The sequence below is a fragment of the Brienomyrus brachyistius genome, chromosome 11, assembly GCF_023856365.1.
Source record: "Brienomyrus brachyistius isolate T26 chromosome 11, BBRACH_0.4, whole genome shotgun sequence".
Lineage (NCBI taxonomy): Eukaryota > Metazoa > Chordata > Actinopteri > Osteoglossiformes > Mormyridae > Brienomyrus > Brienomyrus brachyistius.
Window position 1 is genome coordinate 22,114,993 of NC_064543.1, and position 16,940 is coordinate 22,131,932.

The 16,940-nt window shown below is 47.2% G+C and overlaps 1 protein-coding gene across 3 annotated transcripts in view; it reads right to left on the reverse strand.

The window, feature by feature from the left end:
- Positions 1-1,101: 1,101 nt before the first annotated feature.
- Positions 1,102-16,940, reverse strand: part of LOC125751407 (UPF0606 protein KIAA1549L-like) — a 61,465-nt gene continuing 45,626 nt past the window's right edge. The window contains exons 10-20 of one of the 3 annotated variants that reach the window (XM_049030149.1): positions 15,724-15,914; positions 11,015-11,077; positions 10,772-10,905; positions 9,679-9,803; positions 8,461-8,684; positions 7,569-7,701; positions 6,033-6,398; positions 5,635-5,732; positions 5,176-5,324; positions 3,632-3,783; positions 1,102-3,267 (exon numbers count right to left, since the gene is read on the reverse strand). In XM_049030149.1, the coding sequence (XP_048886106.1) occupies positions 2,983-3,267; positions 3,632-3,783; positions 5,176-5,324; positions 5,635-5,732; positions 6,033-6,398; positions 7,569-7,701; positions 8,461-8,684; positions 9,679-9,803; positions 10,772-10,905; positions 11,015-11,077; positions 15,724-15,914 (1,920 nt within the window). In that variant the 3' untranslated portion in view covers positions 1,102-2,982. Of the gene's footprint in view, positions 3,268-3,631; positions 3,784-5,175; positions 5,325-5,634; positions 5,733-6,032; positions 6,399-7,568; positions 7,702-8,460; positions 8,685-9,678; positions 9,804-10,771; positions 10,906-11,014; positions 11,081-15,723; positions 15,915-16,940 lie in introns of all 3 variants that reach the window. The other 2 variants (XM_049030148.1, XM_049030147.1) reach the window with 2 other exon arrangements.

Here is a 16,940-nt window from a genome sequence, read left to right on the forward strand (position 1 = left end):
TGAACTCAGATAAAACTCAGCTTTAAAATGTATGTAAACGTATGTTAATTCTTATAAATAAAATTAATCGCTGAAAGACATTTGTTTTATACATTTTTCAAATAGCAGTTAGTCATAGTACTAGTAAACATGGAAAAAATGGAAAGTATTTTAAAAGTAAGAGAATGCTTAATTATAAGTAACATATTTACATACAAACCCTTCTGGGTAGCAAAGTTCATTAAAACAACAGAACTGTACATTTTTTTTTACCTTAAGGTCATATGTAATGAGAAAACACAAAGTGCTGCAGGGACAATGAGCCATCGTGGCTGGCTGTGCTGCAGCCGGCTGTGCTGCAGCTGGCTGTAAGACAGGATTTGCTGGGACAGGAGACACAGATAGACTTTACAGGAGACTGAAACTGCCTTCTATGGGCTCCTGGGAGGAGTTTTAGTGGTTAGATCATTAGGATATTAAAGCAGTGAAGGTCCCGGAACAATTAAATTACACTCTATGGATAAAACCCTATGTTGTCAATATAAACAATTTCAACTACACTGTAAAGCATATATCAAACTCACAGGTATTTAATACATCCCCATTTGGTATCTGGGGTGTTTTAGTTGTACAAACTGATATGTAGCGTTTGTTGCAATAAAGATGTTAACACTGGTTTGGTTTAACAATCCTTGCACTGGTACATATCAGAATTGAGGAATACCGCGAGCGGACTTCCGGGCGTCTCTTAAATAATCCATTATAATGAATGTATGCTTGGTGGTTTAAAGTGCATTTTAGTACTTTCATTTATGCATCACAGTACATCATTTACGAGGCAATGAAAGTGCACAAAGGACATTTACAGTCTGCAGTGATGAATCACCAATTTGGGTTTCACTGGGGGCCACAGCGTTTCCAATTCCATCACCATTAAGAAGGAGCACAGGTACAAAAAGCCCTTTGTGTCAGAGTTACTCACACTGCATGCAGCAAACACATTCTTTTGGAAGAGCACATGCCAGTTACATCAACACATGTAACACATTAAAGGTATAACATTACTGTCCATGAAAACATGGATAAAGCGGAAAGGTTTTTTTGTTTTTTTTTTGGGGGGGGGGGGGGGGGGGGTAAGAACTGCATAACCTGTAAATAGCTATACCATCATTTTTGAGAATGTTATTTTAGTCACTTCAGTACAATATATTTTATATTCATACATATTTCTTGGTACTGAATTTTCACAAACAAATCCCAAATTACTGCAAATGTAAATGATATATGTATTTTAAAAACATATTATGAACGTATGTATTTTAAAAGACTAATGCTACTTTACAAAAGACTGAGTAAAAATATTTAAAAATTGTGTTCAGGTTTTCCTTATAAGGCTGCAATAAAACGTGTACAAAGATACATGTTAAGTTTCTACAGGCTTGTTGCCAAAAGAAAAGGGATTTTCAGTTAATTGGCACGAAGTCCTTATTTAGCACAACAAACTGTCCACCTGAACCGCCCATTTAAACCTTTCTCTGCAAACTGGATATTCAGGGCTGGCAAAAGCTGCATATTTCAAATAAAGCCGTATTTCACCAATATGGATGCACTCACTGTGAACTCCTACTGCAATCCAGTTTAAGAAATAAGCAAACGTTTCTATGTTGTGATAAGCAATATTTAAAAATGTTACAAATTGCTGTCATATATAAATTAAGAGGGCATTTATTGCTGGTATTACGCTTTCTATGGTAACATTTTATAATATTTTAGCGCTACAGTGACCCCAAGAGAGTGACCTCATAGTCAAATAAGGTTGCATGTTTTGAGATGACAACACAACGACTGGTTTCAGTAATATGTAGCGTGGTGATCATTTAAATAAATTCATGAAAATATGTGATTTTGTACAATTCATAAGAAAGTATCAATCCATTGCTTTACTAAAGTAATTTCCATTAGCTACACTTTCAAATATATTTTTGTGATATTCATGGTTAAATAATTTGCTTAAAAAATTCCACAGTAATGTACGTTAGAGCAAGATTTCATTGTTAAGGTGACTTACTGGAGCTGATCTCTGATTTGTGTGATCTGAATGACCACTGTCACTGTTACAGATACAGACTGCATAGGTTAGTTACAGATTTCCTGCTGACTTAATGAAAATAAGACAGGAATACAGAACCACTGAACAGCAGTGATAATCACCCCATCCTAAACAAGCATCATCTCACACTGATCATGCCGTGTTTATGTGTCATGAATGAAACTACTAGGAATTGATCAGTAATGTCATAGTCACATAAGTGATTATGAAAATTGAGACAGAAACAAATTATTTAACACACTTTTAAAATGGTATGTTTTACTAGGTTTGACAGCCTCTTGACAGCTACCCATTACCATGCAACATAAACCTTTGTCAGTTTCATTTCTGTTCAGTGGACCATATCGCTGGATTCACCAGTGTCTTCTGAAAGTCTCTGAGTAATGTAGAGCAAAAAAAAATAAATTAAATGTTCCATGCCGGAGTCTTCCATCTAGATAAGCATGACACTATTACACAGCATGTAAATCGGATGGTTGTTTCCGGGTAGTCCTGGGATTCTCCAGGATGTATACAGCTCACTTTTCTTTGATACATTACCTTCACAGATTTTGTGAGGACATGCGCCTCTAGGCTTTTCATCTTCATTAGGATTCTTTCCTTGAGTAAAATGCTGCTGTCAATGATTAACACAATCACACAGGATGTTTGTTAAATATAGCTTTTCAGTTGTAAGTGCCGAAGAAGATGTCAGAAACTGAATGCAAACAACACAGGTAAACAGTTTGTCTTAGACAAATAAAAGGGGAAATCACAACAAAACAAAATCAAGCAAATCCTATTTAAAAATGGGAGAGGGGACACTTTTAGATACAGTTCTGTCTTGCCTGGTCCGGTGGCTTTCTGTACCACAGTAGACAAAAGTTGGTTTGGCCTCCAGGACACTAGGGGCTCTAGACTTGAAACTCAAACATATCCGTCTGCTTCTTGGCCAGCTTGGCCACTTCTTCCCGGATGGCCTTAACAAGGGCGGCCGTGGAGAGATTGCTGAGGGAGGTGTCAGGGGTGTCCACAGTGCCGGTCAGACTCTGCTGGGAAGCAGCAGTTGATGGTGTCGCTGGGTGGTCTGGGGCGCTGTGGCTGGATGATGCCTGGCTGTACTGCCTCGGCAGCATGGGGGGGCTGCCCTGGGGGTAGCGGGGGTGTGGGAAGGCTTCTACATAGCCCGGGAGGGGCACCTAGACAGACAGGAATGCAGACATTGTTATATCATTACCTACCACTTTGTTCACAACCACTGCAATATATAACTCTGTAAATGCATCATCTTTGACAAATACAGCTAGAGACTCCATAAAAATATTCCTGTGCTGATTTAAGAGATGTGCTCAAGTACCTTGGCATGTGTCTGTGTCCACGCAGCGTCAATGATACATATAGCTGAGAAAAGTGTTTCTAAAAGGTTTCTAAATGGTACTAGTAAAAAGACGAGAGCATCTGGCTGAAGGACAGAGGACAGCAGAGAACAGAGTCCATACAACCCAGGTGATGTGCCATGGATAGAGGAAGAAAAAGTTTTAAAAAAGCAGATGACTGACTTACAGAATCTGCCCACTGGGGAGGAACATCCTCGGGCTCAGGGGGGTAGGACATCCAGGAAGGGCTACGGTACGAGCTCGGGGGCGTGGACACAACGTAGCCCGAGTAGTCGGGCCGGTTGGCTGGTATGGCGTAGACTGCTGACATGGGGTTTCCTGAGGAGATTGACAGTATGCTGAGCCAATGAGAGCAGCCTCTCAAACATAAACTATTAGTGGCAGACCAAAGATTGTCTAGGTGCTTTGTGACAATATCTATGGCTTTTATGGAAAGTAAAAAACTCATATTTCACATTTTCTTGAGGTAAGCGTGATTTTTTTTCCAGAAATGACAGAATTGTTCCTCATTATATTCAGAAAAATCCGAACCCCAGAAGTTCAGGCTTCATCCATTCAAGTTAAACCATGACAGTTTTGAGATCAGAACTGCGAGTAATTAATCATGTACCAGTACAGTAAGTGATAAATAACATTGTATTGGTTGGAGAGTAGCTGGAAAAATAAATGAAAAAGCATAACTCATTGCATGGGATTTATTTTGTCCTCTATCAATAAACTGTTTAGATCTGATGTCTGTTATCCATCTTCCAGTCTCATGGTGAGCCCTGGAACATAATGCAGATAGCGCAGGGCACACAGAAGGGCAACACCTTGGATAGGAAGCTAATACGTCACAGGGCACACACACAAACTACAGGCAACATGAAAAAAACAAATGCAATAAAATACAAAATACACATAGTAAGCTTGAGAACTACTAGCTGGATAGGTAGAGCATTGTGCTAAATCCCTGGGAATGCTTCTATATTGTAACCATTCCCTCTTTTACAAGTTGCTTTGGATCAAAGTGTCAGATAAATGAGCTAAATGTACTACGTAATCTAAAACACTCTAATGTGGCACCAAAACATTTATTACAAAAGGCATTTCTAAAAATGTCACTGTAGTATCTATATATTATTTATCCAATTATACATTCATTTATAAAGTTAATATTGAGAAATGCTAAATGGAGTTCCACCCGCTGGTCTGTAGGCAGTATCAGTGAATGCATGGGTGTGGGGGGGTACAAGAAATGTGTGTGTTTGGGGGGTCAGTTACTGCATGGGTTGGGGGGGTCAGTGACTGCGTGTCTTTGGGGGGTCAGTGACTGCGTGTCTTTGGGGAGTCAGTGACTGCGTATGTTGAGGGGGTCAGTGACTGCGTGGGTTGGGGGGGTCAGTGACTGCATGTGTTGAGGGGGTCAGTGACTGCGTGTGTTAAGGGGGTCAGTGACTGCGTGTGTTGGGGGGTCAGTGAATGCGTATGTTGGGGGGGTCAGTGACTGTGTGTGTTTGGGGGGCAGTATCTTCCCCAGCACATGGCGGCTGCATGGCAGGGGTGAGCCAGCAGGGGTCAGCCTTTACAATGGTGCAGGGCAGATGGCATACAGGACGCCTGACACACCACGATCATGTTTTTAGGGAGACATTCTCACATGTTTAGATAATTAAGCAAGACATTCACAGTGTCATGTTTTATATGACCCACAGAGAAACAGTCTCCAACCTGAGTAGTTTGACATAGGAAGCGCAGCAGCGACAGAAGGAACTGGCGGTCTTGTGATCGGCATATAGGGGGCGCTGTCATGCTGACTGCGTGTCTCAGGTGCAGAGGAATCTGAGGTACGAGGCTTCGGGCCAATGTCGGAAGAGGAACTGAGAGCAGAAGCATTAAAATGTTCAGCATTGTTACACCACCATTGACCACTAGGTGTCATATGTACTCCAGCTAACAGCAGACCTGCGGGACACCGCAGCTTCTCAGCACATTCATTGATATTCACATCAGTTCAGTTTAAATAATTTAGGATTTAAATTTATACATGAGTATGGTATAAAAATCACACTAGGCTTGCCAAAATTTACATTTCCATAAATATTTTGGGCCTCCTTGCATAAACAGTCAGATGGCAGCTAAATGCGATCAGCTGCAGAAGAACAGTGGTGATGGGCATGATGCTCCTACCGCCTGAGTGAGGCCCCAGGAGTGGCTGCATTTCTGGGGGGGATGGGGGGTGGCGGGGAGCCCATGGCCATGTCAGGAAGCTGCGTGAACCTAAAGGCCTGCGGGGGCAAGAAGAAAGGTGAGGGCTCCACACCCCTACACCTGGACGCACTGCACTCGGGGCATATGGAGAAGGGGTGTTAGCCTCAAATAAACAAGAGCCTTAAGGCATGCAGGCAGCAACAGGCATCTATTACAATACAGACACAACGAGACACGTAAGGACTCCTCATGTGAAATGCAGATCAGAGTGGACTATATAGTATGATTTTGGCTGCTGTTCTGCACTTTCCTCACAGCTGAGAGTGACCCACCCTTCGGTTCCTCATGCAATCTGTCACTGAGAGCATCACACTCACCGGTTTGGGGAGGCTGTACTGGTAAACGTCAGGCCTGTACGCGGGGACCCACTGCAAGGCCCCGCGCGGCCGGCTCATCGTCCCAGGGGCGCTGGTCACCACCTCAGCGTAGGGCCCGGGGTGCCGCAGGCTGTAGGGGCCGTGATGTGGGTGGTGGTGCCGGCGGCTGCCCATGGAGTGACCAGCTGAGGCCAGGCTGAAGGCCTCCTCCAGGAGGAGGTGCATCTGCTGTCGCACCTCGTCGATGGACGGCTGTGAGCTCAGTGTGGATGTGTCCGAGTGACCCTTGACCTGCCTCCCACCGCCACAGATCCGGGAGCCTATCAATCGGTCCACGTTGGTCTCCTCGATTAATTCCGGCTCCGTCTGACAGATAGAGCCACCATACACGCAGGGTTAGTTTTCCCATAGTGCACCTGGTCCTCTATTTATACTCTGCGAATGGGCACATTGTGGGCAACTCATCTCCCACCGGATTCCAGAACCAGCCCACGACAAAGGTCCCCTTCACTGACATTCATGAAGGTGACATTCTCTATCTCTGTCTATGTCTGCCTGAGGTGGCATCATCCCCTCACTTATACAGGTGCATTTGAACTTTATACCTCTTAAGCTGGAGTTAAACACAGACGAGGAGAGACGACATGCCAGTGCTCTCCAGCCAGACGGTCCTGCTGCCTGCAGCTCTGCCATTACCTACTGAAGCTCAGAGCAGGAATATTGACTTTAGCTTTCGATTTAGCCTAGTCACAAAGACTGATGCAAGAGTCTGATATGAGTCCCTTGGGTTAACAAGTGGACAGTTTAGTATAAGTTTTGTTTATTTATTGTTCACCCTTGGGGTTAATTGCTCTGATAAACTGTCCAGAAAATAGGAAGGAAGCAATTAACTGCTGCAGCTTCGTCCTCTCTGTCTGTGCCTTTCCTTCTCTCTGTGATAAATCAGGGGAGGCACGGCTGCCCTACTTCCTGTGCATCTGAAAGTGAGCCGCAGTGGACCCCTGGAAAATGAATGCCTGATAAATAAGTCCTGCGACAACACGGGCAGCTGAATATGCAGCTTTCTCGCCTCGAGCCACAAGTGCACGGTGCCAACACCAGTGCAAAGCCACAACACATCGAGAAGTGGCACGGCACGGAAGGACGACTTCTCCTGCAAGCACGAGGGCCGAAACCAGCACAGAACGGTCCAGAAGGACTGAGGTATTTAAGGAAATGACCGGCTTTCTCTGTTGTACTCTCACACTTCCCACAGTCCTGCATGCACTTCATTTTGAAAGACTCTACTCTCTGAATACTGTCTGTTTCTTAGCATATTTGCTCAGGAAAGTAAATCTGAGAATATTTTGAAGCAAAGCCCTGAATGCTCTCCAGAATAAGCTTCTGTACCTCCCCATACAACCTCTACCACAGCACACGCATATCCCTCCACACGCATCCCCTACCACAGCACATGCATGTCCCTCCACATGCATCCTTTACCACACGGATCCTTCATCACTGCACATAGGTCTTTCTCGAGACGCTCGCACTTACATCGTAGCCACTGTTGCGAATCCCTCTCCTGGGTCGCTCCCTCATCACCAGCAGGTCCATCTCTGTTCCTCCAGGACTGGGGCTGTTCAGCGACTGGCGGCTCCGGTAGACAGGATTCCTTGGCTGGGAATGTCTGAAATCATGTCACTGTCGTCATCATCTTTATCATCACCATCCTCATCATCAGCTCCCTCAGCAGCAGCTCTAGCACGCTGCTGGGCCCCACATAACCTTCACCTTGACCTTGATATGGTGTGAACCTTTTCCTCTTTGGTCTCACACACATTTGTATCATTGCCACACTGTTAAATTTTCTGCAGAAGACGTGCGAAGCAGACAGTACAAATATGTGGATTGTTTTTCTATGCATCAAGGAATTCTGGATGATGAATTATGATTAATATCAACATATTAGCTTCCAGTGACACACACCTCAGATTTCATCAAATTTGACTCCTTTGGTGGTTTTTTTGCTTTCATCTTTGTCTCTCAGGTGCTATGTGTGTGTGACTCAGGAAAAGCAGCATACAGCTGTGAAAATAACTACAGAACCCCACCCCTAACCTCAGCCCGCAACAAGGCAGCCCTAACCCCCGACTTGCAACAAGGCAACTCTGACCCACAACAAGGCAACCCTAACCCCCAACACGCAACAAGGCAACCATGATTTCCAAGCTGCAACAAGGCAACCCTAAACCCCAACCCACAACAAGGCAACCCTGACCCACAACAAGGCAACCACATAAAATGAAGTAATGCACTCAACAGAAACACTACAATTAAAGCAGAGCTGTATTAACAGAGGAGAACAGGTGGTTCACCTACAGCATGGTCCAAAATGGAACACAGATTTAGAGAATGCAGTAGAACGTTCTGCGTGGCCAAATGTCACCTTTTCCTGGATTTGACGTAAGTGGAGGCCTTCTCGTCATCAGCATCCTGGCCCTTATTGAACTCCAGCTGGAGCTTCTCGTGGCTGTACCTCTGCCTGTGGCCCCCAGACTTGTAGCCGGAGTTGATGGCTGGAAAGTCGTAGTATCCCTTCCGCTTGGCCTTCAGCCGGAGCTTGTTCCTGTAGTGCTCAATGTCTGACTTCTGCTTCAGGGCCATGCTCACCTGGTGTGTGATACGGGGGGCAGGGGGCACACTGAGAGTGCTGACAGTTCCCCCCTATGTCTATGCGACACACATCTGGAAACATTACGCAGCTTGTGCAAGATCACCAAGCATCAGCTCATGTTGACTTTCTGACCACTGCTGCCTGAGCACGTACTGTAAAATGGGTTATTGTGGGGGGTGGGGGGCTTCAGTCAGTGCCATTTTTATGAGGGTATTTTCAAGTGTACTTTGGTTTAAAACAAAAGTGAACAATCTTACCCAGAAAGGCCCGTTTTTACTGCAACTCCCTATTAGATTACTAATTAGAGGACCGATTGGCTGAAGAGTCCTCACACCTGCGTTTGAACAGCTGACCTACAGGTCATCCCAGAAACCTACATACACACTGGACCTTTGTGGATAAGATTGGCCACCCCCGTTGAAAATCTTTGGTTGATTATTTGGCCAGTGTATTAGGTACACGCATCTAATACCCTGTTTATCCTCAGAATCACTGCAGGGCCTGGAGAGTTGTGTGTTCAGTGAAGCTTCTCTGCGTGCTACTGTTGTACTGAGCTGTTTTTTTTTGCACTTGTGACCTTCCTGGTTGCTTTAACCGGTCTGGCCTTTCTCCCCTGAGTTTTGGCCCACAGTACTGTTGCTGCCTGGGTGTTTTTTGTTTATTGCGCCATCCTCTGTAAACTTTAGACACAAAATTCTCAAGAAAGTGGCAGTATCTGAGAAGTCTGAACCACCAACAATCACATTACATTTACAATGACTGAGATCAAGCTTATTGGCCATTTTACTGCTCAGCCAACCAGTTAGTGAACACTCTGAGCTTATCTGTGCTGTATGTATTTCACTACAGTCACACAACTGCCTTTTTGGAGGTATGATTGGCTGTTTCTTTACCTAGTAAACCAGCCACTGAGCGCATTTATATCCATCCACAAACAGCCAAGCGAATGTAAGTGTCCAGAATATCTGAGTTCACAGTGCTGAGGCTCACCTCCCCGTTGATGATGGCTGAATCCTGGCTGCGGTCCGATGATGGTGGATGAGAGTAGGCGGGCTGAGCCACCATGGGCTTGATGGAGATGAGCTGCAGAGAGCCGGAGGAGGAGTCGTAGGGGTCTGCCAGAAAGATGGAAAGAGAGTCAGGGGGCTCCCTCTCTCTTTCCCAGCGGAGAGTCAGGGTGAGCAGCCTCCCTTCCTCCTTCCCAGCGGAGAGTCAGGGTGAGCAGCCTCCCTCTTTCCCTCCCACTCTCTCTCCTTGTGGAGAGTCAAAGTAGGCAGCCTCCCTTTCTCCCTCCCAGCAGAGAGTCAGGGTGAGCGGCCTCCTTCTCTCCTTCCCAGCGGAAAGTCAGAGTGAGCGACCTCCTTTCCTCCTTCCCAGCAAAGAGTCAGGGTGAGCGGCCTCCCTTCCTTCCTCCCTCCCAGCGGAGAATCAGAGTGAGTGGCCTCCCTATCTCTCCCCCTCTCACTCTCTCTCCTTGTGGAGAGTCGAAGTAAGCAGCCTCCCTCCCGTTCTCCCTACAACTGGAGAGTCAGGGTGAGCGGCCTTCCTCCCTTGCTCCTTCTGCCCCCGCCAAGACCAAACTTTGCTGTAATATGCCTGTAATCTTATAACATCACGTGACCCAGATACAAGACCCTCCCCATTTACCTCCATTTGACCACTTTGAGAAATGCACTTCATATTGCACATTAACATTCATTTAGATTAGGGAAACCATAAAGAGGACATCCGATCCCCACTCCTTCTGCCCCCCACTGCCCCCCTAGGCTTACCGCTCCTCCCATCCCCCCTCACTCCCCAAGCTCACTGCTCCCCCTGTCTCCCCTCACTCCTCAAGCTCACTGCTCCCCCTGCCTCCCTTCACTCCCCAAGCTCACTGCTCCCCCTGCCTCCCCTGACTCTCCAAGCTCACTGCTCCCCTGCCTCCACTCACTCTCCAGGCTCACTGCTCCTCCTGTCCCCTTCCCAGTCCCCTAGGCATTCTGCTCCTAGCCAGCCCTCTGACCCCTCATTACTCAGGTTCACCCCTCCTCCTGCCCCCAGGCTTATCGCCACCCCCCCACCCCCACACCCTAAGGCTCACCAGTCCTCCCGCGCGCTTCCTCCTTCACCAGTTTCTGCTGTGCTGTCACTTTCTTTTGCGCTGCTGTCCCCCTCCCGGAGGTGAGGTTCCCTGATTCGTTGCTGATGACGGAACCATCTTCACTAGGCAACTTACTGCAGGTAACCATAGCAACAAAAGCAGCAGTCAAGTGGGCCACGTTTCGGCCCTGGCGAGCGGTCATGTGACACACCACCCCCCCCTCCTCCGAGGTGCTACACTTACCTGTGCTGACTGCAGTGTTTGCTGGGGGGGGCATCTCCGGAGGGACATGGCCGGACAGCAAGGCTGCTGAGAATGTCACATGACCAGCTGAGCGTCACACTGAACTGACGCTTTAAATTACTGCTTTGTGTGATGAGGACACTGCAATTCCAGTGTTCAGATTCAGCCATGTTATCAGTGTAACTGTAAAAGCCCCTAGGGAGCAGGCCCCACCCTGGGCAGGAAGTGATCAATAAGAACATTTTGATACATAAACCTGCATTTACATGAGGGAAATTAAACAGACGTTTTCAGGAACTGAAGCCACCAAGGGCACCAAGTATCAAAAAGTGGGGGCGGACAGTTGGGAGGGGGCACCTCCTCTGTGCCAGCCCTGTACATTTTGGAACAAACCACACAAAGCCTGAATTCTAGCCTGTGTTCTAACTGTCAGGGAAACAGGCTGTGTTTGAAACCATGCACCTACAGATTCGGCACTCCTTCATCCTTTGGGGGTGTACTGTAATGGTGGGGGGTGTCCTGAATTGGGGGTGTCCTGTAATGGACGATGTGCTGTAATGGGGGTGACCTGTAATGGGGGTTTGCTGTGATGGGGGTTACCTGTAATAGGGGGTTTGTTGTAATGGGGGTGACCTGTAATGGGTGTGACTTGTAATGGGGGTGACCTGTAATGGGAGTGTACTGTAATGGGGGTGACCTGTAATAGGGGGTTTGCTGTAATGGGGGTGACCTGTAATGGGGGTGACCTGTAATGGGGGGTGTACTGTAATGGGGGTGAACTGATATAAGAGGGTTTGCTGTAATGGGGGTGACCTGTAATGGGGGTGATCTATATTGGGGGGTGAACTTTAATGGGGGTGACATGTAATTGGGGGATGACCTGTAATGGAGGTGACCTGTAATAGGGGATGACCTGTAATGGGGGTGACCTGTAATAGGGGTTTTGCTGTAATGGGGGGTGACCTGTAATGGGGGGTGTACTGTAATGAGGGTGACCTGTAATGGTGGGGTGACTTGTGATGGGGGTGACCTGTAATGAGGGGTATGTTGTAATGGGAGTGACCTGTAATGGGGGGTGTGCTGTAATGGGGGTGACCTGTAATACGGGGTGTGCTGTAATGGGGGTGACCTGTAATGGGGGGAGTGCTATAATGGGGGTGACCTGTAATGGGGGGATGTGCTGTAATGGGGGTGACATGTAATGGGGAGTGTGGTGTAATGGGGTGACCTATAATGGAGGGAGTGCTGTATTGGGGGTGACCTGTAATAAGGGGTGTGCTGTAATAGGGGTGACCTGTAATGGGAATGACCTGTAACGGGGGTGACCTGTAATGGGGGGTGTGCTGTAATGGGGGTGACCTGTAATACGGGGTGTGCTGTAATGGGGGTGACCTGTAATACGGGGTGTGCTGTAATGGAGGTGACCTGTAATGGGGAGAGTGCTGTAATGGGGGTGACCTGTAATGGGGGGAGTGCTGTAACGGGGGTGACCTGTAATGGGGAGAGTGCTGTAATGGGGGTGACCTGTAATACGGGGTGTGCTGTAATGGGGGTGACCTGTAATGGGGAGAGTGCTGTAATGGGGGTGACCTGTAATACGGGGTGTGCTGTAATGGGGGTGACCTGTAATACGGGGTGTGCTGTAATGGGGGTGACCTGTAATGGGGAGAGTACTGTAATGGGGGTGACCTGTAATGGGGAGTGTGCTGTAATGGGGGTCTACTGTAATGGGAGTGATCTATAATGGGGGGTGTACTGTAATGGGGGTGACCTATAATGGGGGGATGACCTGTAATGGAGGTGACCTGTAATAGGGGATGACCTGTAATGGGGGTGACCTGTAATAGGGGGTTTGCTGTAATGGGGGTGACCTGTAATAGGGGGTTTGCTGTAATGGGGGTGACCTGTAATGGGTGTGACCTGTAATGGGGGGTGTACTGTAACGGGGGTTGACCTGAAATGGGGATGACCTGTAAGGGGGGGGTGTACTGTAATGGGGGTGACCTGTAATAGGGGGTTTGCTGTAATGAGGGTGACCTGTAATGGGTGTGACCTGTAATGGGGGGAGTGCTGTAATGGGGGTGACATGTAATGGGGAGTGTGGTCTAATGGGGTGACCTGTAATGGGGGGAGTGCTGTAATGGGGGTGACCTGTAATAGGGGGTGTGCTGTAATGGGGGTGACCTGTAATGGGAATGACCTGTAACGGGGGTGACCTGTAATGGAGGGTGTGCTGTAATGGGGGTGACCTGTAATACGGGGTGTGCTGTAATGGGGGTGACCTGTAATGGGGAGAGTGCTGTAATGGGGGTGACCTGTAATGGGGAGTGTGCTGTAATGGGGGTGACCTGTAATAGGGGGGATCTATAATGGGGGGTGTACTGTAATGGGGGTGACCTATAATGGGGGGATGACCTGTAATGGGGGTGACCTGTAATAGTGGGTTTGCTGTAATGGGGGTGACCTATAATGGGTGTGACCTGTAATGGGGGGTGTACTGTAATGGGGGTTGACCTGAAATGGGGATGACCTGTAAGGGGGGGTGTACTGTAATGGGGGTGACCTGTAATAGGGGGTTTGCTGTAATGGGGGTGACCTGTAACAGGGGTGACCTGATATAAGGGGGTTTGCAGTAATGGGGGTGACCTATAATAGGGGGTGTACTGTAATGGGGGTGACCTGATATAAGGGGGTGCACTTTAATGGGGGTGACCTGTAATGGGGGGATGACCTGAAATGGGGGTGACCTGTAATGGGGAGTGTGCTGTAATGAGGGCGATCAGTAATGGGGAGTCTGCTGTAATGAGGGTGATCAGTAATGGGGAGTGTGCTGTAATGAGGGTGATCTGTAATGGGTAGTGTGCTGTAATGAGGGTGATCAGTAATGGGGAGTGTGCTGTAATGAGGGCGATCAGTAATGGGGAGTCTGCTGTAATGAGGGTGATCAGTAATGGGGAGTGTGCTGTAATGAGGGTGATCTGTAATGGGTAGTGTGCTGTAATGAGGGTGATCAGTAATGGGGAGTGTGCTGTAATCGGGGTGATCTGTAATGGGAAGTGTGCTGTCATGGGGGTGACCTGTAATGGGGGGAGTGTTGTAATGGGGGTGACCTGTAATAGGGGGTTTGCTGTAATGGGGGTGACCTGTAACAGGGGTGACCTGATATAAGGGGGTTTGCAGTAATGGGGGTGACCTATAATAGGGGGTGTACTGTAATGGGGGTGACCTGATATAAGGGGGTGCACTTTAATGGGGGTGACCTGTAATGGGGGGATGACCTGAAATGGGGGTGACCTGTAATGGGGAGTGTGCTGTAATGAGGGCGATCAGTAATGGGGAGTCTGCTGTAATGAGGGTGATCAGTAATGGGGAGTGTGCTGTAATGAGGGTGATCTGTAATGGGTAGTGTGCTGTAATGAGGGTGATCAGTAATGGGGAGTGTGCTGTAATGAGGGCGATCAGTAATGGGGAGTCTGCTGTAATGAGGGTGATCAGTAATGGGGAGTGTGCTGTAATGAGGGTGATCTGTAATGGGTAGTGTGCTGTAATGAGGGTGATCAGTAATGGGGAGTGTGCTGTAATCGGGGTGATCTGTAATGGGAAGTGTGCTGTCATGGGGGTGACCTGTAATGGGGGGAGTGTTGTAATGGGGGTGACCTGTACTGGGGAGTGTGCTGTAATGCAGGGAATGACACTCCGGTGGTCAATGCAAATTGAATTCTTGTCCAGCCATTTGCAATTTCCATAACGTTATGATTTGAAAGACAGGATTCATGTTGCTAAAACTGCAAAATAGCTACAGTTTGAGCAGACACATCTGGAATATTGCCTTGTCCTTTTTATCTTGACCGTATTTGGGAACAATGTTTGATTGTACTTGACAATAATTAATTTTCTGGTCATAAATTTATCATCCATTCTTAGAAAGAAAAAACATTAACTTCATTAATAACCCATTGTATGAATGAAGCTGAATGAAAACTGAATGAAATGCCAACGACACCCTCCAGCCCTGAACCTGGAAGTAAAATGATTCCCATGAGCTGCTGGTTCACCAACAATCCAGCAGCTCAGCTGGATCTCCTCTATAATGAAAAATTCACAGGGATTCCTGCATCCTCTTTGCTAAATTAACAGCAGCCAGGTTGAAGAAGCACTGCACAACACAGGAACCCATCAGGAAAGTGTGGCTTGTTCAGGGTGTAGGATGCAGACTTTCTGAGTATGGTTTACGGTCACAGCACCAATGTGCCATCAACAGCAGGAGTCCGAGCACCTCAGCTTCACGCTTAAATGGCTCCCAAAGCTTCTCTCTCACCTCCCTTGGAATCATTTCAGGGAATTATGGAATTATGTTTTTCCAAAAAGTCCCCAATGGAAATCTAAAAGATGTACAGTCCTCCTTCTCCACAAGCTTCCACCACACCAGTGTTGAAAGTTTTAATAGTCTCTATTACAAGCAACATTTGTTAAAGCCATATACTACATTTTAGATGGTCTGAAGGTCTCCTGTCCCAGGAGACTATCTTAGGTACACCAGGTACATGATTACTGTTATTAACTTTGCTTAAACCTAAAGCCTGCTAACTTTTGACCTGGTGCATACCATGGATATAAAACATCCTACTCTCTAATGGCAATTAACACTAGAGTTAGAGATGCACACCAGCCCAACCCATGAATGGTTACCAAAGGCCAGAAGTCCATACCTTTTGCGCACCTCACTGGAGAGGGTCTTTTTGGAGGTGGTGCCATCTTGATGCAAACCCCTCTCCTGAGAGAGTGGGGCATCCCGGATCGGAAGGGGCAGGACCATCGTCTCTTGGGTAACAGGGAGAGCCTCTTCATCGCCGCCCTGTTGGCCAAGGTGCTGCTTGGCATAGTCAAACCCTTGTACTGGCTGTGAGGGATAACAACCACTGGTCAGTATTTTCTGCTTGCTTAGTAAAGAAACCTGTTCACTACATGATGTCTCAGGTACAAAACTGCCTGGCATCTAAACTCCAATTTTTACATAAGATATTCTAGTACAAATATACTCAGCCCAAAGTGAAGCAAGCAAAGTGGACTTTTGAATACAAACAGCCTGTTTTCATAGTTTCTTTTCCGTGCACAAACATATACTGCGCATAATACAGAACACCATTCAGGTGCAAGTCTGTGCATCGCGCTGTCCCAGGGGACCATGAGAAATGTTTAAATGCAAACCTCATGCTGAGCCAAACACTGTGGCTGACATTAAAACTGTACTTCACACTCACACTGTGGCTTGCATTATAGGTGACACACACACTGTAGCTAAAACTCACATTTAGCTCACAGTGGCACTGTGGCTCAGAGTCATACTATAGGCTACACTCGCACTATAGCTCACACTCACACCGTGGCTCAGAATCATACTATAGGCTACACTCGCACTATACAGTAGCTCACACTCACACTGTGGCTCACACTTGCACTGCGGCTGACACTCGCAATGTAACCAACACTAACACTGTGGCTCACATTTAGGTCACAGTAGTACAGTGGCTCAGAATTATACTATATGCTACACTCGCACTATAGCTCACACTCACACTGTGGCTCAGAATCATACTATAGGCTACACTCGCACTATACAGTAGCTCACACTCACACTGTGGCTCACACTTGCACTGCAGCTCACACTCGCAATGTAACCAACACTAACACTGTGGCTCACACTATAGCTCACACTCACACTGCGGCTCACACTCACTTGCCGCCCAGCAAAGGAGAAATCAATACATGGATTTTTTGCAGCTTCGTCGATCCTCATTCCGGAATTAGTTTTGGGATGCGGCCGCACTCACTCACTGAGATGCAGACAGAAAGCTGACTCTGCTGAATGCACCCTGGGAATGGTGACAGGAATGCTGTCATTAACCTTGCTCCAGGTCAAACTGCT